The sequence below is a fragment of the Athalia rosae genome, chromosome 6, assembly GCF_917208135.1.
Source record: "Athalia rosae chromosome 6, iyAthRosa1.1, whole genome shotgun sequence".
In the NCBI taxonomy this organism is placed as follows: domain Eukaryota; kingdom Metazoa; phylum Arthropoda; class Insecta; order Hymenoptera; family Athaliidae; genus Athalia; species Athalia rosae.
The window spans coordinates 13,065,007-13,088,127 of record NC_064031.1 but is presented as its reverse complement, the minus strand read 5'-3'; the positions used below and the strand labels follow the sequence as shown (position 1 = coordinate 13,088,127).

At 44.0% G+C, this 23,121-nt stretch overlaps 5 protein-coding genes across 10 annotated transcripts in view; 1 reads left to right on the top strand and 4 right to left on the bottom strand.

Annotated features, from left to right (window-relative positions):
- Positions 1-23,121, top strand: part of LOC105690854 (disks large 1 tumor suppressor protein) — a 311,797-nt gene that overhangs the window by 28,133 nt on the left and 260,543 nt on the right. The window lies entirely within an intron of this gene.
- Positions 2,099-5,579, bottom strand: LOC110117272 (facilitated trehalose transporter Tret1-like). Its single transcript, XM_048657423.1, has 2 exons — positions 4,198-5,579; positions 2,099-4,112 (listed from the first exon to the last, which is right to left on the bottom strand). Exons 1-2 carry the CDS (start codon positions 4,244-4,246, stop codon positions 2,800-2,802), a joined length of 1,362 nt encoding a protein of 453 aa, XP_048513380.1. The 5' UTR covers positions 4,247-5,579; the 3' UTR covers positions 2,099-2,799.
- LOC105690857 (facilitated trehalose transporter Tret1-like) lies at positions 5,725-7,558 on the bottom strand. Of its 2 annotated transcripts, none has more exons than XM_012408998.2 (2): positions 7,350-7,558; positions 5,725-7,271 (listed from the first exon to the last, which is right to left on the bottom strand). In XM_012408998.2, the coding sequence occupies exons 1-2, from the start codon at positions 7,402-7,404 to the stop codon at positions 5,959-5,961; spliced, it is 1,368 nt and encodes a 455-aa protein (XP_012264421.2). In that variant the 5' UTR covers positions 7,405-7,558; the 3' UTR covers positions 5,725-5,958. The 2 variants fall into 2 exon arrangements, with proteins under 2 accessions (XP_012264421.2, XP_048513379.1); XM_048657422.1 differs by having other exon boundaries at positions 5,725-7,285; positions 7,350-7,550.
- On the bottom strand, positions 7,931-13,567 carry LOC105690860 (facilitated trehalose transporter Tret1-like). 2 transcript variants are annotated; one of them, XM_048657417.1, is made up of 3 exons: positions 13,143-13,567; positions 12,881-13,066; positions 8,021-10,009 (listed from the first exon to the last, which is right to left on the bottom strand). In XM_048657417.1, exons 1-3 carry the CDS (start codon positions 13,204-13,206, stop codon positions 8,697-8,699), a joined length of 1,563 nt encoding a protein of 520 aa, XP_048513374.1. In that variant the 5' UTR covers positions 13,207-13,567; the 3' UTR covers positions 8,021-8,696. The 2 variants fall into 2 exon arrangements, with proteins under 2 accessions (XP_048513375.1, XP_048513374.1); XM_048657418.1 differs by lacking the exons at positions 12,881-13,066; positions 13,143-13,567 and adding an exon at positions 10,211-11,745 and having other exon boundaries at positions 7,931-10,009.
- LOC105690856 (facilitated trehalose transporter Tret1-like) lies at positions 13,723-17,551 on the bottom strand. Of its 2 annotated transcripts, XM_048657421.1 has the most exons (3): positions 15,469-17,551; positions 14,328-15,334; positions 13,723-14,206 (listed from the first exon to the last, which is right to left on the bottom strand). In XM_048657421.1, exons 1-3 carry the CDS (start codon positions 15,542-15,544, stop codon positions 14,117-14,119), a joined length of 1,173 nt encoding a protein of 390 aa, XP_048513378.1. In that variant the 5' UTR covers positions 15,545-17,551; the 3' UTR covers positions 13,723-14,116. The 2 variants fall into 2 exon arrangements, with proteins under 2 accessions (XP_048513378.1, XP_012264420.2); XM_012408997.3 differs by having other exon boundaries at positions 13,723-15,334; positions 15,469-16,330.

Genomic DNA, 23,121 nt, shown 5'->3' with positions numbered 1-23,121 from the left:
TCCTCAATTATCCTCACGTTCTTTTATGATCCGTAAGAAAGTCCGTCGCCGAATGAGCGAAAGGTAGAAATGCATTCGACTCCTCTCAATTTAACGATCATTATTCGGATGTTACGAACTTACATCAATGAGATATTAATTAATTGTCGTAGGGTGTCCGGTGAACGAAACTTGCGTTGTTACGTACCCTCATCCCGTACACTCTGGTGTTTGATGCTTCTCATAAACGGTTGATGGATGGCAAAGTTCACAACTACAAGATTGCACGCCAGTATTCGCAATTTTTTAGATTAAAGGGTAACAAACTTCTGGAGATACCTATACGAGGAAGAAGAGACTGGGAGTGAAGCGGAGCTTGTTTAGGGTTTGTACAGAAAAGAACGGCTGCCAAGTGAGTGAATAGTGACACACAATGATGAACGAGCTGGGGTAGAAAAGAAAGGGGGGCTGGGAGGGAAGTGGGAGGGAGGGAGGGGGGAGGGGGGGGGATGGAACGGAGAAAGAGAGCTTGGGCAATGCCCTGACGCAATCGACCCTCTGCCGCAGACTGCAAAAGTCGCCTTCTTGCAAATTCAGGTCAAATCTCGTGTCGCAGCCAAGATATAGACGGGAGAAACTGGAAGAGATGGAAGAGTTTTGGCCCGCTACCAATAACGTTTTTTCCACATACACACCATCGAGTCGAGAAGGTAAAGAGATTTGAAAAAATGAGGCAAGGATTAAATTCGTCTTCGATAATTACGAGGGAAGGATCAAGGCTAGAGGCGGACGAGGTTCGACGCACAACTCGTAGCTCTGCCAAAATTCGAATTTTCGGGAGAGGATTCGTTTAGTCACGATCGTCGATCGATCTCGCGTATACCGTAACAAGCTCCCTATGAATGCGAAATTTACGGGCGTATTATTTTCTGATGGAATTACAGCGAGGTAGGACGCTCGGAGAATTTCTAATTTTGGGAAAATTTTACTCGCGAAGTTGTTGAAATTAACAATTTTCGGGAATAATTGAATGTGAGGAAAATTTTATGCCCGCCCGGATAATTAACGTCGATTCTCGGGGCTTGATCGAATTTTATAACGGCAATATTCCGAAAAATAAAGTCAGACAACAGGGCTGATTACCTTCAAATATATACCGCGTTCGTCATTAGCGATGTGCGGATAAAATTCACAACGTTTCGTGTGTGAAAAATATTTTACGATTTCATCGACAGGTCTTTCTTGAATTTTTCGTTTTTTTTTTTCAATTCTCTTTCATATAACGTGATATTTCCCACGGGACTTGGTGATATTGTAGAGTTTTGCAAACTTCCCATTATTGGCAATTTCAACCAACGATTTACGACTCGGCCTTTAGTCAATGACTATTTCATCCGTCTCGCGGGTCGTTATTGTAATTGATTTAATTAATTCAATATCAATAACCATGCCCCGTGATTTTACGTCAATAATAACGTTGAAGCTACCCCACCGGAGCTCTTCGAATGGTAATCTAAGATGAAGAGATATTACGCTTTTCCGAAGGAAAAAAGAAAACGATTTACAAATTGAAAACTAAAAAGCTAAATTTCACTGAAAAACTACAGCTCATATTCGTAAACTTCTATATTACTTTATACTGGATATTTCTTTTATCGATAAATTTACTTATCTTATTTGTTAGTAACGATTTTCTCGTACAATTCTGGCATGCAAAACGGGTATTTCTTGCCATAGAACGCAACCTGTCACTGACACAATTATGGCATCGTTCCAGAAGTCTTGGGACTGATTAATCCCGGTAACGACGAGGCGACGAAGGTGGTTGACACGGTGCAACGAGATTCGAAAGGTAACCGAGATAATGTTGGAAAAATGTCGACTCCTTCGAAAGAACAACGGAGGAAAAACTGAACGATTAATGGGAAACGTCCAAGAATGACGCACGAGGAGACAGAGAGGCTTCCGGTACTTCGGTGTCTTTTTATTTGTAAGGAAAACCGTAAGAGTTTTATCATTTCGGTCGTCACATCGACCAAATTTCGTTCATTACATCGTACAGCGACGTTGCCCGTACAGACAGAAGTTATTTATTTATTTTTTTTTCTCTTTGCAAGAATTGGTTCCCAGATGAGATATATACTTTCCGTAGACGCAACTTTTCGCCATAGAGAATCGCCCCTCTGAGATTTGGGTCAAAAATAGTCCTGCAATTGTTTCGAGCTTTCCGAGGGCGGAGATGGTAGTCCGGAGGCAATTCTTTCGGTCCACCTGTGAACCGATGTGAGTCACGTACTCACGACGATTGTTTTTCACCGTGACAGGTTTGTTCGATGGAAAAAATGAGGTGAAAGTGACGTTATACGGCGAGTTGTTTCAGGTGGAAACAGATGGAGAAAGTGAGGAGAGAGAAAGAATCAACTTTCGTATGGGGTTGAATGTTCATTAACGGAGTTGACCAAATTGTACGACGCTATTAAACGACGCAACATTTTATTTCATCAGATTGTAAATCAATCACAGCTTGACCGTCGATTGCGTTCGTTGTCGTTTATCGAATTATCTGGACGGGCCCGTCGTCTTGCCCGTCGGTTCACAGCCTGGAGATAGATAATCGGTGGGCAAGTTCGACTCTACGACGCGACGAAGGCTTACCGTAAAGAGATTCGTTTTACGAGGAGTGAAAATTCTCTCTTCGTATACATGAGCCCCCGAAAGCGATATCCACGATAAGCACGATGACTTTCAATAAGCCGAGATAACTCATCTCGCGATTTCGTTGGCCGATTTTAATTTAATCACTCCGTGAATGAGATCGCACTATTTTCCATGCAGAATGTTTTGGATCTCCTGTAGAGTTTTGCCTTTAGTTTCCGGCATCATCGTCAACGCGAATATCATCGCTAATACCATCAGTGCCGCGTTCGACCAATAGACATTCTCCTCTCCGACCCCGTCGATCATCGGCTGGTAGGTTATCGTTGCGAGGAAAGAGAACAACCCGATCGAAACGTTGCTCACGAACGAGGCGATATTTTTTATGTTCGGGGCTATCAACTCGCTGAGCATCATACTGGGAACCGAAAAAACTCCGGTGCACACGGTCGATTCCCACATCACTATCGAGGCTAATAACAACCACTGCAGTCCTGCAGGACCGGAACCCTCCTTGAACAGGGCGTAGTAGGTCCCCAGGGCGAACAGTGAAACTGCGACTCCGAAACTAGAGGCGGTCAGAAATATTCGACGTCCGCATTTGTCGGCGTAAAATACCGAAACGAATCCCGACAGGATTCCTATCGACGAGGTTATTATTACAGCTTCCGCAGGACGGATCACCGTTAAACCACCGTCGGTGAAAACCGATTCCATGTAAAATCCAATGCTGTTCAAGCCGCTGAAGTGCATGAAAAAGAAGAGAACCACGACTATCATGCCGGCGTTACGGTTCTCCGGTATCATGCATTCCCTCAGCTTATCGCGAATCGTTCCAGATTTCGAACTGTTGACGAACACTCGGATACACTCGAGCTCCGCTTCCGGATTCACCCTCGGGTTGTACCGTTCGATGGAGTCCTTCGCCGCCTGGATCTTATTTTGCCGAGCGAGGTGATAAGGGGACTCCGGTAGCCAGGAGAAAATCAGAATGCAAATGCCGGTCGGAATGAGGCTGATGTAGCCGAATACGGTGGTTGACTTGTAGGCACCTACGATTTTTCCCAGAAGCGAACCGCACTGTCGTCCCGTCATCGTCAGAGCGATCAATTTGCCGCGTATCGAAGGACTTGCTATCTCACCGAGGAAAATAGGGAAGCTGGTGAAGGCGATACCGTAACTGATGCCCGAGAAAGTTCTCGCCACGCCTAACCACGTCGCGGAGTCAGCGAAGATCAGGCAAATCCAGGAGATGCTTAAAAAGAGTTGGCCGAATAGGAGGGTTTTTTTGCTACCGAAGTAGGAGACGGTCAGAGCTCCCGGAAGCGCACCCACGAGTCGCCCGAGGTTCTGCATGGATGCGATCCAAGATGCTTCGAATTTGGTGATCGGTAGCGGTGAATCGACCGCGGTCAACTTGGCGATATACGGTGATGTCCATCCGGCCATTATTCCGTTCGTGAAGACCACCAACATTGCTGCGGGTTGTAAATACGATGCGATTATTTAGCTTACAATTAATATTCACTAATGAAATAGAATGGATGATCAGAGGAAACTAACACGCTATTCCCGCGGCGTATTGCAGCCACAATATTTCCGCGTGCTTCATTTTCAATCGCAAATCGTCGATTGCTTTGAACTGAGGTGGCTTCCGTTCAATTACACCATACTGAATGATCGCCGTCACTGATTTTGGCAAAATTTACCGTATCATTGTTCTGATAAGATAGGGTTCGGAAGGCGATAATGGGTGGAAATCACCCCCACCGAAGGTTCTTAATCGTTGTATCTGTGATTATTTAGTATTGTGTAAGATCGAATTCCGTGGGATTATAATTTTCTAATTTCTCCACCTCTTGATGAGCGTATAGGTACAGTGTCATATTGGAGCTCGTCGCTTCGCGAGATATCGTTCTTCCTCAAGCCGTCTGTCTGTTGATTCAGATAATGTTTACCTCTTGATGTATACTCACAATTAGTCTGCGATTATGTCACGTCGTTTGTCTTATCTTTGATTCAGGTATTGAAAAAAATTCGACTGAAATAATTCGAAAAATTTATTCACGTCGCACACTCCGTACAGTTGGAAAAATAATTTTATTCTCGATGTTGAAAAATTTCCTAGTTTCTAGATTCCTATTTTGCTAATTCCTGGCGTATCGCTTATCTTATACGATGACGAAGACCGAGCTTCTGATTCACATTTCCATCGCGGTCTAAGAATCACCGGAATTCCATAGAGGAGAGTATTGAAAACAACTTGAGATCGGCGAGCGGTTCAAAAAATGTAACATGTGTTTACACATGCGACAAACAACCTGTCACTGGTGCACGGCTTCTGTTAAGATGGCTGATTTTCTTATCCCGAACGTAGATTAGCATTATTCTTATCTATTCAACGCAACTATTAATATATTTTGGCCTTCCCACTCCCAATATCACCTTTTTATTTCTGCTCATTCACCTATTGCGCAATGTCACGCAATAGTTTATATTGGCATTGATTTGTGCAATCGTAGTAGTTCATTTTCATGTCTTGTGTGGTCAAGACGTTATTAGCTCGACGATGGATCCTTAAAAAAAAAAAAAAAAACAGTTTTGTACTACACCAAATTGCTCCGAAGGAGTTGCACATGATTTATTAGTGAAATGTGTCGGTTGTGATGCATTATTACACGTCGTCGAAAAGAGATAAAATCAAAAAAGCACGGTGTCACGTCACGTGAGTATTAATGATCTTTCCATTCAACTTGATACTCCTCATTCGACTGTCCATAGGGTGTTAACCGAGGATTCAGGTCTGCGCTGTGGGTACCCCATACTCTGAGCACAGACCAGAAGGAATTTCCGAATGAAATTACACGTCAGCATGACTCCAGCGTGATAAAAAACATACTCAACAGGATGATATGCACGGATGAAATTTGGGTTAAGTTTTATGCTCTTCTCCAAAGACTCGGTGAGGATCTTGGATGGAATCAGACACGTCAGCTGAATCTTTACCACGTGCAGAGATGAACGAAAAATATTTCTAATAGTGGCTACGAATATTAGAGGGATTGCTTTCTCAAGAACTCACGAGGAAAATACAACAATGGTCGATAATATATTAGTACGTTTTTGCGAAATTATAAAAAGTAAAAAATATGATAACAGGAGTGCGATTACCAATATATCAACCTTAAACGACCTGATTATGCTTGGGTACCCCGCGAAACAAGTTTGGAGGCAAAGGAACTCGAATAGCCGGTTTTTCAGGCTGAACTTTGGACAGCCCGTTTTCTCGACCAACTCGCGATTGAATAATTTCTACCACGGCGTTCACTTTCTCGAAAGTTTCTCCTGAATTTCTTGCAACGTTTTTCCCTTAGTCTCGGGCACCACCGTCGCGGTGAATATCACGGCGAAGAACATGATCGCAGCCTGCATCCAAAAAACGTACTCTTCACCGAAGGTGTCCACTATGGGTTGATAAGTCTTCGAGGAAGCGAATCCCGTGATACCAGCGCCAGCGCTCACCATACATGCCGCTAAACTTTTTATGTTGGGGGCGAAGAGCTCGCTGAGAACCATGCTCGGAACCGGTGTAACCCCCAAGTAAACGAAGATCTGGTACCCCACCATAGATAAAACCGGTAACCACTGCATCGGAACCGGATCCATACCGCCCTTCAGAAGAACGAAATGCACGCCGATCGCGACCATGGACAATCCGACTCCCGCACTAGATCCGGCCATCAAAGGTTTCCTACCACATCTGTCCGCTACCAACATCGCAGCCCATCCTGCTACGATTCCGATCACACCCAAAATTATCACCATCAGAGCGGGATCGATGGCGGTCAACTTGGCGTCGGTTAGAATTATTTCCATGTAGAACGTTGTACTGTTCAATCCGCTGAACTGCATGAAAGTGTACAGAAGAATTACGATTATAACGGCCTTCCGATTTCTCGGAAGGTTGAATTCCTTGAGTCTGTCCAAGCAGGTTGTGGAGCTCGTTTTATTGATGAAGTTTCTCAGGCCCTCGATATCCTTAGTGACGTCCGCTTTGGGGCTGTATCTCGTCAGTGATTCAGTGGCAGCTTCTAATTTTCCTCTGCGTATCAAATGATGGGGAGACTCCGGTAACCAAAGAAACAGAACGATGAATATCACGTTCGGAACTAGGCTGATGTAGGAAAACACCTGTATCGATATGTAAGCGCCGATCGTATTTCCTGCCACTGTTCCAAGAGGTAGTCCGGTTGTCGCGAGAGTCACCAACGCCCCACGAATGGAAGGGCTCGATATTTCGCCGAGGAAAAGGGGGAAGCTACTGAACGCCATCCCTATGCCGATTCCGGCTGCCGTTCTGGCCAAGTATATCCACATCACCGAGTTCGCCACAATCAGAGACACCCAGCAAATGATAAAAGGCAGCCCTATCAACGTCAATGTATTCTTACTGCCCAAATACTGAACGCTCACCGCACCGATTACGGCCCCGAAAAGACGGCCTAAACTGACCAATGAAGCCACCCAGGACGCTTCGTCCGTTGAAATCGGGAGAGGTGAGTCCGGCGCTGTCAGCTGAGCCAAATACGGCGATGACCAACCGAGGATCAATCCACCCACGAATAGCATGAGAAGAGCTGGAAATTGCAGTCTGTTCAGACGTTGTGCGGTAGATAGAACACGTCGAGAGAAGGGCTTCGTTATATTTTACTGACCTCCGATGGCTCCCGTCCATTGTAGCCATGGGGAGTTCTTAAACTTCGATATCATGCTGCGTCGGTCCAACCGCTGAGTTGAGAGAAGAAATGCCGAGGGTCTACCGGCGAGCTACCTCCTTCACCTGGCGAAAGTGGACAGTGAATCCGATGTACCGGTGAATCTCATTCACTATCAGTTTCGCGATAAGATACGATATGTAAAGCTACTTGAGGTCTGACCTCCCCCGGCAAGTAATTTAAGTATACCTATCACTCGTCAACTTACGCATCTCACGATTATCAGATGTATCTGTTTACGTATGATTACATACGCGTCGGCGTACATTTGACAATGCTCCGATTAGTACCACCGTAGACGAACCCTGTTCGAAATTTGTCTAGTTGCGATTTTTCGCATACTCATTTTACGTTTTATTTGTTAGGGAAAAGGATTCACGTTCGGCCGAATTACATGTTTCCGGCTGTGGTAGAGTGGTTATGAGGCTGACGAGGCGGCTGTAATCATCTCCATAATTATGAAACTGGAACTTGATAAAGCGAAATCGCTGTATGTTAATGACCGTGATTATACAGAACGGTATCGTCAACGACCGCTGTTCAAAGATTATCCGCATTTGCGAATTTTTTTTAATTTCGTAAAAAAATTTATTTCTTCAATAGTACAGAGCTTATGAACTAAATTTATGTATGTTCTTACACAGTGTTACATACATGAGATATACGATATACGATCTAGTAACTAAATTGTAAATTTCATCGCGTTTATGAATTAGTATTCAAGCGATTAGAAACGACACTCAAATATGCCGATAATCGGACACTGTCCATTTCCGCATCGGAATCTTTGGGATCCCTTGAAAGAAATGGCCTTCCGTGCCGATGTATTTCTCAATCCAGCCTCCCATTTCTCTTCGAATCGCGCCCTTAAAAACTATAAAACAAATGATCGGACGCCACAATTTATTCATACATTTCAGGATTATTCGCCTCTATGATTCATACATCGTTGAACCAGGTACTTTGAAATAGCATGATGAATTACCGAGCATAATTTGTCAAGCCTACAGAGGTTTAATTACACCTAGAGATAATGTAGAGTAGGAAAATTACGTAACGGGTTACGTAAAATAATTTATTGTTCACGCACACTTGTAGGATATCCATTGTGCTGCGAGGCATTTAATAGATAGATCATCACCCGCGGTCTTTGCCACCCAACTAGGAATAAGCGCGATCGCGTCTCATCGGCGTTTCAATCGAAAACGTTGAAATTCAATCAACTTCTTAATCTAAACGTGTTATAATTTTCTAGTCAGTCGTAGTAAATATCTTGTTATCTGTGATTTACTTTTTATCGAAGGCTTCTTGAATTTCTTGTAAAGTTTTGCCCCTTGTTTCCGGTACAACGAGCTTAGTAAATATCGCGCAGGCTATCAAAATCACTACGTTCCCCCAGTAGACGTAGGCCTCTCCGATGAGGTCCACCAACGGCAGATAAGTCCCCGTTGCTATGAAGGCGAAGATGCCTACCGACACGTTGCCCACACAGACCGCGACGCTCTTCACATTTTGCGTGAAAATCTCGCTCAAAATCGTACTCGGAATGGAGACCAGACCGTTGCACAAGAAAAACACAAAACCCATCAAGGATGCGATCGGCAGCCACTGCAGCGAAGCTGGATCGCAACCTCTGTCCAAAAGTTCGAAATGAATGCCCAGACTGAGCAGGGAAACGCCCACGCCGAGACTCGCTATAATCAGAATCACCTTACGCGGCAATTTGTCGGCAACGAATATCGACAGCAAGCTCGACACGACCGAAAATGTACCAAACAAAGTCACCACCGAGGACGGGTCGATTACGTTAACCTTGGCTCTGATAACTATGGTTTCTGTGTAAAACATCACCGAGTTTACTCCACTGAACTGCATGAAGAAGTACAGAGCTAGCATCAGTAATATAGCCCTTCGATTTTTCGGGAGATTAACTTCTCGCAAACGTTCTCTGAACGTTAAATTACCGTTAGACGATAGAAAATCCTTGAGACTTTTGAGTTCCTCCTCGCGATCCGCGTAGGGATTATACCGTTCAATCGATTTCCCTGCTTCTTCGATTCTTCCGTGCTTCAGGAGATAGTGAGGAGATTCGGGCAGCCACCAGAACAGAACGATGAATATGACGGTCGGCACGAGGCCTATGTAGGAAAATACTTGCATCGAGAGGTAGGGACCCATCAATACTCCTATCATCGTACCCAGAGGCATTCCGGTTATAACGAAGGCCACGAGGGTGCCCCGTATCGACGGACTAGAAATTTCACCCAGAAGCAGAGGAAAGCTGTTGAACGCCATGCCGAGACTCGAGCCGGCAGCTATCCGAGCCACGTATAACCACGTCGCCGAGTTCGCTGATATAATGCAGATCCAAGCCAATATCAATGGAAATCCTAGGCCGATCAACGTTCGCCGACTACCCAGATATTCGACGAAAAAACCGCCCAGCAGCGAACCGCAGAATCTACCGAAATTCAGAAGAGACGCTACCCAAGACACTTCGCCAGCAGTTAACGGTAGTACCGAATCTTCCGCTACCAAACGAGCCATGAACGGAGAGGTCCATCCGACTTTGAGGCCCATCACGAAGAGCATCAACATTCCTGCGAACAGTGAAACTCATTGGTATTGTGGTGCCGTTCGGTATTTTCGTCAGAAATTGGAATAGCAGTGTCGAAGTGTAGGTCGTCGATAGTAGAAATGATTTTTTGTTTCGCAATTTTCTAGCCAGTACCTTTTTGTTTTTTTTGTTTTTTTGTTTTCATGCATCTCGCGAAGAGGGTTTTGATGGCTTTTTAACTGACCTGCAAATCCCGCGGTCCATTGTAGCCAGAGGATCTGTTTGGGCACGCTACACAATCGGAATACTCGCGCTGTCTTACACTCCATAGCACTTACAATAATAATCAGTGAGTGCCGAGCTGGCGGAGTTCGAATCTTGCCAAACCGAGTCTGACTAAATTGAGAATTTTAACTTCCGCGACTTTTATAGTTCTGCCCGTTCGATAAGATGTTAGTGGAATGAATTTGTACTTTTTACTTCTTGCCTATTTCATAGTTTACCGAAGATATGAAAGCTTGTATTTATAATATTGGGAATAAACTGTAGGTATTTTACTTGAACTTTTAGTCGAACATTTTGATTTCGAACCAAATTATTCCCCCACTGTAACGGCGAAATGGCGTTGGCTAAGGCGGGGCTAGTTGAGCAATTTTTCACTTGACCGGTCATAGTTCCTTAACGATATGTCTCAATGGTTTGTTATGCGTACCGGTGGGTAAGTATTTTAACCCTTTCCAAAAATGTCCATAGTAATTTATTTCCAGCAGATCGCATTTAAGAGATACAGCCGTTCAAGTCAAGAGAGTCAGCATGGGTATGGAGCGAATTGAGCAGTTTGAAATTCTAGTCGAACCAATGTTTCAATGTTGACTAGACGTAAATTAAAATTCTATCAAAACAGAAGATATCAATGAGATCCTGGAAATTTAATCATCGTTGTTGCTGTCACAATTGATGCAATCCAAAGTAAGACATTTTCTACGTGCCCACTATTTGGTCTATTGCTCATTCGACCCCAACCCGAAAATTTTAAACAAAAGTGAAGTTATGAAAAAAATTATTTCAATTATATTCAAAACCTATATACATATCAGAATTAAACTGAATTCATAAAAGTACCACATTCAATTGATTAAAAAAGGATAACATTCGTACAGACTCGTACAGAATAAATTTTCTCATTCATTGTTTTTTTTCTTAATTTTTCGTCGCAAAACAAGCAGAGCGCGCGTGCACTTCACTCGATCGAGAAGTCGTCAAGGGCGGTCCCCTCCCGCGACCGCTCCGTTCCACTATTTTTTCGTATGACCCGCGTGGTCATGTCAATGGTGATTACGTTGTCATTTTGTCTAATCTCCGAATGATTTCACAAACAACTCGCTGATATTCGTTTCTACTAGTTTTATCGAGTTACTTCTCTTATCGTACCGTTCTCGGTGTACCGTAATGTCTTGTAAAAGCACGTTATTTGTATCGGGAATCAAATGCATGATTATTTCATGCCAATTAGTTGTACGAGCGTTGACTGCAATCTTCGATTCGGGCCAACCAATTCACACTCGAATTCGTCGATTGGACGTATATTCAGTTCACACGGTCAGCTGCTGTGTGGATACGAAATGACCAGAGAGATCACGAAAATATTAGATCTGTTTGATGCTGTTCGGATAATCTCGAGTCTTCGAATACCGCGTTAAATATATTCACTCAGTTTCAAGCGTTAGCTCGAAGCAAGTTCGATTTTTATCCAATCCTTCAACATGACGAATACGCCCCTGTGTTTTCGATTATTTCACCATCGATTCCTGGATTTCCCGTAAAGATTTACCTCTAGTTTCTGGCAAGTATTTAAAACCAAAAACAGTTGCTAATGCCAAGATCGCGGCGTGGACCCAGAATACGTAAGCTTCACCCATAACGTCCACCATCGGTTGGTAAGTCTTCGAAGATATGAATCCAAATGCAGCATTTGAAAGACTGGCTATAAAAACCGCCTCAGCCTTAATGTCTGGCGGGAAAAGTTCGCCGATAAAAATTGTCGGTACGTTACAAATTCCCGAGAAGACGCTTATTTCCCAAAAGAATAAGCTGCATATCAAAAGCCACTGAATTTTTCCCGCGTCGAAATCACGATCCAAAAGTATAAAGTGTACTCCCATCGTGACTAAAGATACACACGCCCCGCTGCACACGGCCATCCACAGCGTTCTCCTTGCCAATTTATCGGTATAAATCATTGCGCAAATTCCAGCGAAGATACCAACTGATGTGAGTGGGATGACCATCACAGCGGGTGTGATCGCAGTTACTTTGCCTCTGGTCAGAATGATCTCCAAATAAAACATAATGCTGTTAACACCACAACAACTTACAAATATGAATAATATCACGACGACAATCCCGCATCTTTTGTTCTGCGGAGTATTGAACTTTCGTAAACGGTCGGTGAAAGACAGCGAATCGACGGTTGTCACAAATTCTTTCAAGTCCTTCATCTCGACGGGGAGATTCGCCTTCGGATGATATCGAACCATCGATTTCTGAGCCTCTTCTATTTTTCCGATACGCACCAGATGGTGAGGTGACTCCGGCATCCATACGAACGAGACGATGGCGGCAGCGGCAGGTATGAGACTTATCCACGCAAAAAGTGACATGGTCAGGTAAGCGCCCATTATTGTTCCGGCGAGGACGCCCATGGGAAATCCGGTCATGGCGAGTGATATGAAGCCTCCCCTCATATCGGGATCGGACACTTCGCCCAGGTAGATCGAGACGCTGCTGAATGTTCCACCTAGACTGATACCGCTCATAAATCTGGCTCCGTAAAGCCAGTGAATCGAGTCCGCGTAGATGATTAATATCCAGCAGAAGAACATGGGGAAACCGAGGAAGAATAGAGTCCGCTTACTTCCGAAATACTGGACGCTGACAGCGCTGATTGTAGCTCCGAGTAAACGACTCAGCGTGATCACCGATACGAGCCATGAGCCCTCGTCCATGGTGATGGGCAGCGGCGAATCGTGGGCCGTTAACTTTGTCAGGTACGGAGATGTCCATCCGAGCATCAAACCGTTTGCAATCGTCAGTACGGTAGCTGAAGCAAAAGTCAATTAGTTCCATTTTTGCGGTGACGAAAAAACTTCGATATCTTTCTCATCGCTTCTACTCACCGGCCCAGCAACCGGTCCACTGTAGCAACCTTGTATTTTCAGGTAAAAATCTGACGAACGTCATAATTAAAGATTGTCACAGAGATCGAAGTATCGGCATCCAGTCTTGGTCTTTGCGCTTTGGTAATTATACTGGAAATTTTGATGCCCTAGTAAATTCGTGGCAGCAGCTGTTTCTCTATTTATACAATATCAATCATGAGGTCGTTTTCATTGGGAGCTGCTCAGCTGGTTTTCGTGTATCGTGTAACCTTGGAGATACATATTATTTGGAGACGCAATGAAATTTTACTACGGTGGAGAGCCACTCTCGTTTTGTTTTTACACATTTTTTTTTTTTTTTTTTTTTCAACTCCGAGTCGAGCGAACGAATTACGTATTACCTACAGGTGTGTCGCCTCTATCCGGCATTACACCGTGAGCCCGATGTACACACATCTTCAGCGTTCAGCCGAATGATTTACTGCAATCGTTATCAGCAGCTTATAACGTCAAGAGCCATCAGATAAGTGAAATTTTTACAATTAGCTTCAACGAAATTGAGCTCTCATAATAAGCTTATTGTCCGGTCGAAACGATGAAATATTAATCGCTCTTGTATTTCTTCATTATGAATAATTATACAGTCACGAGTCATAGAGCGTTACAAGTACGTCTTTCCTTATGCCTAGCATTATCTCAAGTGTTCAAATATTGACTAGGAAATGTCACTTTTGTCGTGACCTTACTCCAAACCTATTCTTATTCATTTTACGTCATAGAAACCTACGTATCATCATCTAATTAAAAACGCGTAAATGCTTCTTCATTATCCCCGAATCACATCTGATTCCGTTGAAACTACGAGATCCCCTGATCCCCGTTTTCAGTTTTCGTTTCCTTCTCGCCCTTTCTCAATATTTCTTGAATCTCCTGTAGCGTTTTTCCCTGGGTTTCCGGTAGGCAAAAAATGGTGAACGGGATCGCGAGTATGGCTATACCAGCGTACGTCCAAAACACGTAATTTTCACCCATGGCGTCGACCATCGGCTGATACGACTTGGTGGAAATGAAAGCGAACCCACCTGACGAAATCCCACCGATCAATGCCGCCGTGCTTTTCAAATGCGAGGGGAAAAGCTCGCTCAGAATGGTGCTGGGTACGATTAATAGACCGAGACAAAAAAATATCTGAAAGATAATCACCGAGCTGATGGGTAACCAGTCTCTCGGTGCAATGTCCGGATCCCGCTGAATCAGGGTGAAGTGTACGCCCAACATGATCATAGCGGTGCTAGTTCCGGCGCTAGAAATGATAAGGAGAAGCTTTCGGCCGCATCTTTCGATCGTGTAGATCGCCACCCATCCTATAACGATCGACGCGGCTCCTCCGATGACCACCACCGATGACGGAGCGATCGATGTGACTTTCGCTCTCGTCAGTATGATCTCCATGTAGACTATGAAACTGTTCACGCCGCTGATGTGCATGAACATGAACAGAACCAAGATGATTATACCCGCCTTTCTGTATCTCGGTATGCAAAATTCACGGAGTGTCTGACGGAAGGAGGGGGTGCTCGATGTGGAGACAAACTGTTTCAGGGCCTCCATTTCCTTCGTTCCCGCTCTCCGGTGATACCATTGGAATGCCAACTCTGCCTCGGCGGTCTTCCCGATTCTGAATAGATGGTGAGGCGATTCCGGTACCAGCGCGTAAACCACGACGAATATCGTCGTCGGCACCAGACTGATAATCGCGAACGTTCTCATCGTCAAATAAGTTCCCATCAATGTTCCGAGTAGTCCACCGAACGGACCACCGTTCATCACTAACGTCACCAGTGCACCCCTTATGCAGGGGTCGGAAATCTCGCCCACGTAAAGCGGAAACGCACCCAACGTAGCTCCCATACCAGCTCCGCACAATATACGCGCGACGTAAAGCCAGGCTACGTGGTCGGCGACCGCACAACAGATCCATCCCACGGCTGTCGGGAATCCGATTAAAAAAAGCGTCCGTTTGCCACCGAAATACTCGACGCTGAAGGGCGCTGCGATTCCACCGAGAAGTCTACCGATGTTCATCAGCGACGCCACCCAAGATGCCTCGGTTTCGGTTATCGGCAACGGAGAATCCGGTCCAAGGAGTCGCGCGAGGACCGGCGATGACCAGCCCTGCATCAAACCCATGACGATCATCGCCATGGCCGCTGAAAAATATCTACGGTTAATCCTAGCGAGGCTCTTCCTTTTCCCGGGAATCGTTCGAAGCTTCCGAAATATTTCCGTTCACTTTTTTCACGTCTAAAAAACCAAAATTGGATAATTTTTCGCAACCTCTCACCTCCTGTTCCGCATAGCCATTGTGGCCATAAAGCAGTCGCTGTCGCGAGTTTTGGTACTTTTGGCAGGTGAACCATTACGATGGAGTCGCTAGCTAGCTGGAACTCTGTCTGTTTTATATCGACGCTGTGGGCGGCTATTTACTTGGGCACTGATAAGATGAAAGCTCTGCTTCTTACGAGACTAAGAACGCAGACTCGCGAAATATGCAAGTTGTAACCGGGAAAGAAACTTCCATTGAATTTCAGCGGTGGAGAAGGTAACCCGTTAGAACGTTAAGTGAAATTATAAAATACAATTAATAAATCATCGTCAAAGACGAGCGCGCGCGTTGTATTAAAATAAATAATGCGATCGCTCGTTGATCATACGTTTTTTGTGCAGTAAAACGCTGGTAATTTATGTAACTCAATTACCGTAAGGAAAGCTAACCGCGGTATCTCCTGCTATCGCAACAACTCGTTAATATCCAACCGTGCATTACGGACGACCGAAGAGCCCACTAAATTATTTTTATTTTCTCGCAACAACGCGTAGCGCACTTTGTTCAGGCTCTCCATTTACAGTATCCCATGTCTTATGAAAACCATGATATTAGCCTTCTACGACTATAGCTAGCCGGCCGGGTTGAACTTATTATAAACTTATTACCGGAGACAAAGGTTCCTCGTTAAAGCTTCCGCTATCAACTAGGGCATAAAAGCAGCTGTTTTCTCCACCGACTAACGAACAATCTAACGACGACGTAAATCCCATTTCCGCTAACGTTATTTTCGTTCAAAATCTCCCGAAAAAAAAAAGGTGAGAATAAATTATTCGTATAATTTTCTAGGTTTAGACAAGTGCGCCACTATTTCCCACGCAATCTCATGAGTTTCTGTTTGCGTCATCGTTTCGCAAGCTCACAATTTTCTCAATTCTTAATTTCTATAATTTTGAAGATTCATTCACCAGCATCGCCCGACTCGACGGTATGATTCGCGAGCCGGTGGACAAAACGGAGTCTCTTCAAAAGTAAATTAGGCCAATAGTTTAGTGGACCCTAACTGAACTCCAAACAAGTTATATCTGCGACGTTAGCGCTTTATATTTTGATACGAACTCCCAAAAAGTTTCGGCGTGTCCCAACCATTGTTCGGTATTCTTCCGCGGATGTTTTATAGTCCCAGCCATCCGCGTGCATTTCGAGAAACCGAGGCATCCCAATGGTAAAAGTTGGTAGCGTATAGCGAATAAATGCGCTAGACAGCAGCGTATTGTGTTCAATAATTATAGTCAGCCTCAATGGCGGGTATGCAGATCGCGGGGAGAATTACCGACGATTCCGCATTCAGTTCGAGCTAATTAAATCATCCATTACTAAACTGCTTTTCCAGACATTCCCCGCATATCCCTAAATTTTGTCCGGTCAACTATCGCGAGCTATCGCTAAATTCACCGCCGCGATGTCGTTGAAATCGTCGTTTCGTCCGATTGGAAAATATCACAATTTGCAGTCGCTCGTTATTTGTACAGCGCAGGCGATATCAGGCGCAGATAAAACTTCACGAACAATGTCAAGGACGACTGATGCACGAATAAATAAACATTCGATTGCTCTCCCCGTGTTTTTTTTATTATACGCTTTCGGTCTTCATCCGGCCTAAGCGTCTCGTGATCGTCACCGCGAAAAATCAGTCGACGATCCGATGGAAGCTCCGGGGGCTTCGTCCTTTTTTTTTTTTGTCTTCACCTCGACGCGTCCCGTACATCAAAAGCTCCATTTTACTCTTTGTCGCTCTGGCTTCGATATCAGCGACCTGTTGATTGCTCGACTTTTGCCTCGAGCTTCTTCGCCGCACTAATTCGTCGCCGTTTTATTCTCGGCGATATAGCGATAAGGTGAAATTCATGCGGACGTACGTTCTCAGGAGGCGATTTTTCCCCGGCGACGATACGGCGGCCCCGTTAAAAAAAAAAAAAATTCCGACTCATTTCTCGATGATCGCGAGGGGCATTTCGGACTCCGACACGAAACTCCACTCGGGGCGAAGATTCCTAACGATTATTCCCAGCGGGATAAAACGAAGAACGGATACGAAAGTTTCGGGTTACGTGGGTCGCCGTATTACGCACGGCCCGCCGATTGCGCGTGTACAATTTATAAGGCGTAAATTGTGTCAACAAGGATGTCGCGATGCCGCAACACCCGCCGCGGATCCTACAACTTACTTAGTTAGCGACAGAGATAAGAATTTTATTCGCCTTTTATTGTTGGTATTATTCTGCTCGCTAATGTCATAACTTCAAAGAATTACGACTCGACGTCACGCTCGATACCGTAGCTGATGAAACTCCATTTAAACTCGTCAAAGGTGTAAAGAGGCGAGAAACCGGAATTTTGGCGAACTGGGGAAGGTTAGCCCCGACCAGATTTGAAAATTTTGCATTTCATCGTCGCGATAACATCCGAGAATAGCTGGCCCCCGAACGGCGGGGCTTTTGTAATAAAAACCCAGAGGAATAGAGAGAAAAAACGGATCGTAAAAGGAATGCGTTCGGAGCGGATCCGAGCCGTAGATGTTCGCGTTTTTCACGCGAATAATAATGATACACGAGCAATGACTGAGTATAACGTCGCAAGACTTCGCACTGCATCTCCCGAGCCATCATTTTACTTCCGACTTTAGAAATAGCGAGAGGAAAAAAATAAAATATGAAATGAGAAGAGGACTGTATCGCCTTGAACATAGCGCACCACCGACGTAACCTTATTTTATTCCATCGCGTCTAAGTTTAGAAGATTGAACTTCCGGCTCAACGTCGTATATCACATGTGTGTAGCTATCATACGAAATAATACATGTTCACGTGTGAATTATTGCTCGGGGCATCTGAAATTTCCCCCCAACTTCGGATAGGTGTAATATGCCGTACACGCCGACTGAAATACACGCGACGATAAATGTTGCATCAACAAAAACAACGGGACGATTACAATTGGAGTTTTTGTCATCCGTAATACGCATACGTGTACCAGCGAAACAAACGTAACGTGATCGATAAAACTTTCCAAACATATGTCATTAGTATATCACATAATACCTGCGCGCACACAATACTGAGGTGATTCATATTTTACAGGTGATATAAATTCGAAAATACCTTTTTAAAATCCTTTTGTCCTCTGGATATAAGTTAGATACGAGTGGCGAACGATGTGCACGTAATTAAACGGGATTTTTACTTAGGTCGTGTACACGTTTCGTTTCTCAGCGATATTCGGAATTGCGAAAAATCGTGGGAGGTGTGAGCAAACGATCACGATTTTATCACTGTGGTTATTAGTCATCGAAGTGAACGAAAAAAAATAATGAGAAGAACGAATAGGTGTACAAATGGGTATCAGGTAACCGAGAAGTCCCACGAACGATGAATAATTTGTTGGTAAAAAAATCCAGCTTATTGAAATTACCCGGGTGAAATTCGGCCACCGAACGTCTGTTTTTTAGTATTTCTCTCTTTTATCGGATCTCCGCTCTCAGCTTCAGCAACGCTTGATATTTTTCTCTTTTCATATGTCTTTAGCCATAACTTCGAGGCTCCTGGCTCTGCGAAGGTTACCGCTTCTATTACGTCCAGAGCTATATTAGCTTCGATGGAACGTATATAAGAGAGTCACAAATGGCTTCGTAATTCGTTATACTTTATCCACTTTCAGGGATACAACTTCTCCTCGTATATACACCGGTGTGGGCGCACGAGTACCGCACACTTCACTCCGACGTTTGATTCGAATCGATATACATGTATATCATATATTTTCGGTAGAAATTCAGACTCGCTGTGGAGGACTCGCAGTCGCAAGGGAGACGAAACGTAGAGGCAGATACATCAAAATTTCTATAGGTATATATTCTCCTGTTGGGGGCAAAAAGCCGGACGACCACCTCCGCGGGCTCAAATTATTTTGTAATCCCTTAGCCTGAGGTTAGCGTTGCCATCTCGAGTCGGCGAAATAGCCAATTCTGACCGAACCAAAATGGGATATCCGTTTTCTGATTGTACCGTTCACCGAAGGTTTCGCTCAGCCTCTGAACACCCTCTGGGAAACTGGTCTTTTTTCTTCGTTCACGTGTACGAATGTAATGCGTGATTAATAACGCGTTTAATGTTTTTCGTTTCTCTCTTTTCCCCCTGCATCGGTTTAGAGAAAAAAAAAAAACCAACAACTTCCACACCATCCGTCTTTTCGGAGCTCGGATTTGTGGCCGCGGGTGACAAAAACTCCGAGACGTAATTACGCTGTTTTTTACACATCCGTCAGTTCAATCATTCACACGGTTATTTTTTCCGTTTCTTCTTCTTTTTTTTTTTTTTGACGGACCGCACGGAATTTTTGTTTCCACCCGCTTTATCATTGCGGAGATTAAGCTGGCGGTGTCGTGCATTGTGCGGTGCCCGCGGCGTCGGTCTATCGCGAAAACTCGACGGATCGCAAACTCCGAAATTTCGAAGGGTAGAAATCGTTACGTCGTCAAACGATGAGACGATAAGATCTCTTACGATACCATACGGGGTTCCGTTCGAAAGCTCGCCCTCGAGAGGGCCGGATTTGAAAAAACCGGGATCGGTACTTTTAATTTCAAAGTTATTCCCAACGAACGGTTGTGCCGCAACGTTTCCCTCCATTTTTTTTTTCTCTCCATTCTTTCCGCTTCTGCCTCATCTTCGTCCCACGAATATTATACCGAGTCGAGAAAAATTCCTCAAGGATTGAGGAATGCCTCTTAGCGTCGTAGGAATTTTTGTTGCTTCCGTTTGTTATTCCCGGAGGATTCCTGGCCCCGAGGCAGCCGACGTCGGGGGTCTGTAGCCATGATACCTCTGCAATTAAATCGTCCAAAGAATCTATAGAGTAAAAGTTAAAGTTCTACTTATTATTGGTAATAAATATCATGCTCGGGTATAATATAAAAAAGCTTCCTCGCAGAGTGAATGATTCGCAAAGTTTCGGATTTTTATTTTCTGGGCGGAGGGCACGGATTTTCTTATTCCCTTTCCGCTCCTCGTGTGCCGTCACGCTATTACTTCTTTCTCTTGGTTCTGTTTTTCTTTTATTTTTGTTTTCCTTTTGCACAACAGAGCGAGAAAACAAGGGAGTGCTGCCAATCTGAGTTTTACTCCGTGTTTCCCTTACATTAACTATACGGCGAAAAGCAAATACGATGAGGGGGAGTCCGGGCGAGGTATTGTATATTTATGTTTATGTATTGGACGTAATTGAATCATGAATGGGAAGACAGGTGGCCGGTGATCTGAACGAATAAATGCAACAACAAATATGCACTCGAAACGTATAATTTACGCTTTTGTCGAATAAAATTCGACCGCGCCGTATTAAAAATGGAAAAAAAATATCCGCGGAATTATCCACGCTCTATATCGAAACGAATCGAAAAACGAGGAGGAAAATCCATGAGTAAAATAAAAGATTACGTGCATCCTCGCTTTACACGTATACCCATGTCTGTCTGTCTGTGTGTGTACATAAATCTCGTAGGATTGAATGCAATTAGCTTCGCTAGTCCCTCCCGCAAAAGACTCGCGTCTATAACTCCCCCAGGTTTTCACCTGAAATCGAAGCTCTTCGATAAGCCCAGAGAAAATATTGGATTTTAGAACTCTGTAAGCTAAGTTTTTTTTTTTATTCCATCTGGCTTACGGATAATCACATACATTTCAATGGTCGAATATTTCCACCGCTGTCAACTGGAATCTGAAAAAATTCGTTTCCCTTTTTTCTCCCGAACACGGCGAGAAATTTTTTTTGTAATTTTTAAGTCGTAATCATCGAATCGGTTCTTATGTTTCAGACCAGCTTACGCTTTTTACGCGCAAAAAACTCTGAGCAACTAAATTTTCATAGGGCGGTAACTCAGTATGAAAAGTAGATTCCAAGAGAGCGTAATATAAAAATGTAAAAAATACTCTCTATTCATGATATTCGACACACGTATGCCGACGCGTCGCCTGCTAAGGTATACAAGCCGAAAAAATTCTCCAACTACACGCGTTAAAAGCGCAATAAAATTTTGAGGATTCCGCGGCTACTCCTTCATGCGAAATTTAAAATTCTCACTCAATTTTACTCAAGGGGTGGTGCGCGAGTCTGATAATAAGTGTGAGAGAAAGAGGAGGGAAAAAATGAAACAAAAACAATAAAAAAACAAAAAAAAAAAATTGAGAAAAAGAAAGGATTATCATGTATGCGAATGTATGCGAAATACGCTGCGCAAGATATGTATAAGGTATGCGGTGTCGTTTGCTGCATCACGGGTGAGTTCCTGCAGAGGCCGTGCAAGAGGCACGGATAGTAAGGAAAAGGTCAGCGGGTCGCCTTTTCATTCAGAGAAATTGGCGAGAGAGAGAGAGAGAGAGACGCAGTGGATTCTAAGGTTGGTGACTTTCAGATTTCACTGCGAACCTTTCTGAACCAGCTACATAATTGAGCAGTTTTTTAAGTGTTTGTAGCTATACACGTAAGGGATGAAGTATCTGGACCCCGAAAACTTATAAGAATCTGTATCGATTCGTATAATTCAATTATGCGTATCGAGCAGCTGTCGTTTCTCACAATCAGGATGTGTAGACTTTTTCGAACGAGATATTTCTTTTTTTTTTTGTCTCCCTGGAAAAAAAATTAGAAAACAATTTTCTTGGGAGCGAAATTCTTCACGTTTAATTCGGAGTCTGCCGATCGGAGAAACCGAAGTGGACAATTTTCTGTAACTCTCAAATGAAAATCGTTTATTCAAAAAATTTTCTCGCCGTCATTTCTATTAGGGGGAACAATATAAAAGTGGCTGTGCCAATAGAACGCGAATGCTATTAAATCTGAGATGGTCGTGGGAGAGGGGGGGGGCTGAGCTTATTTTTCCATCTCTCACGCGTCCTTTCTTATACCTACGAGAAAACGAGGAGAGGGGTCTCTTTTCTAGGTGCGACACATCGATCGACCGAAAGCCACGAGGTTTTCGCAGTAGTAGTAGTGGTGGCGGTAGTAGTGGAACTGCTGATAGGCTATTACTCGGTAATATTCAGGAAGATCGTACTTTTAAAGGAAGACGAGGAAGAAGAGAGAGAATAGAGAAATCGCATTTCTTTCGTCTTGATGATTGGAACCCGTCAGCCTCTTCCTCTCGTAGATCAGCTTCAAAAATAGAATTCGACCCGGGATTCCACTATTCCCTCTTTTAACGACTCGATCTTCTGTTCCAATCGCGGAAAAATTAGAATTCTGGTAAAATTAGGCCACGTACAGTGCAACGTATTACATTTCGCCAAAATTTCTCGCCGGTTTTCACTCACGTTTGATAACCAAGGATATTTTCTACGCGCGTTATTGCCGCAGATTGCGGAAATCGCTGATTTACTTTCCGCCCAGTGAATTCGCGTTTATCTTGACACGCAACGTTGTTTTATGGCCAATTGAATACAAAAGCGCGGAGGGAGATTCCGCGGGGTCTGATTTTTTTTATTTTCTTTTTTTCCCGGTCTTCGCTTTCTTTCTTTTCACTTCTATGTCCACACAGCTCTCTAAGTATTCGTCTTACATCCCTTTTCATTTTATTCCGGCGGAGTTTGGTTGTGAAAATTTGTCTGCGTGGCAGAA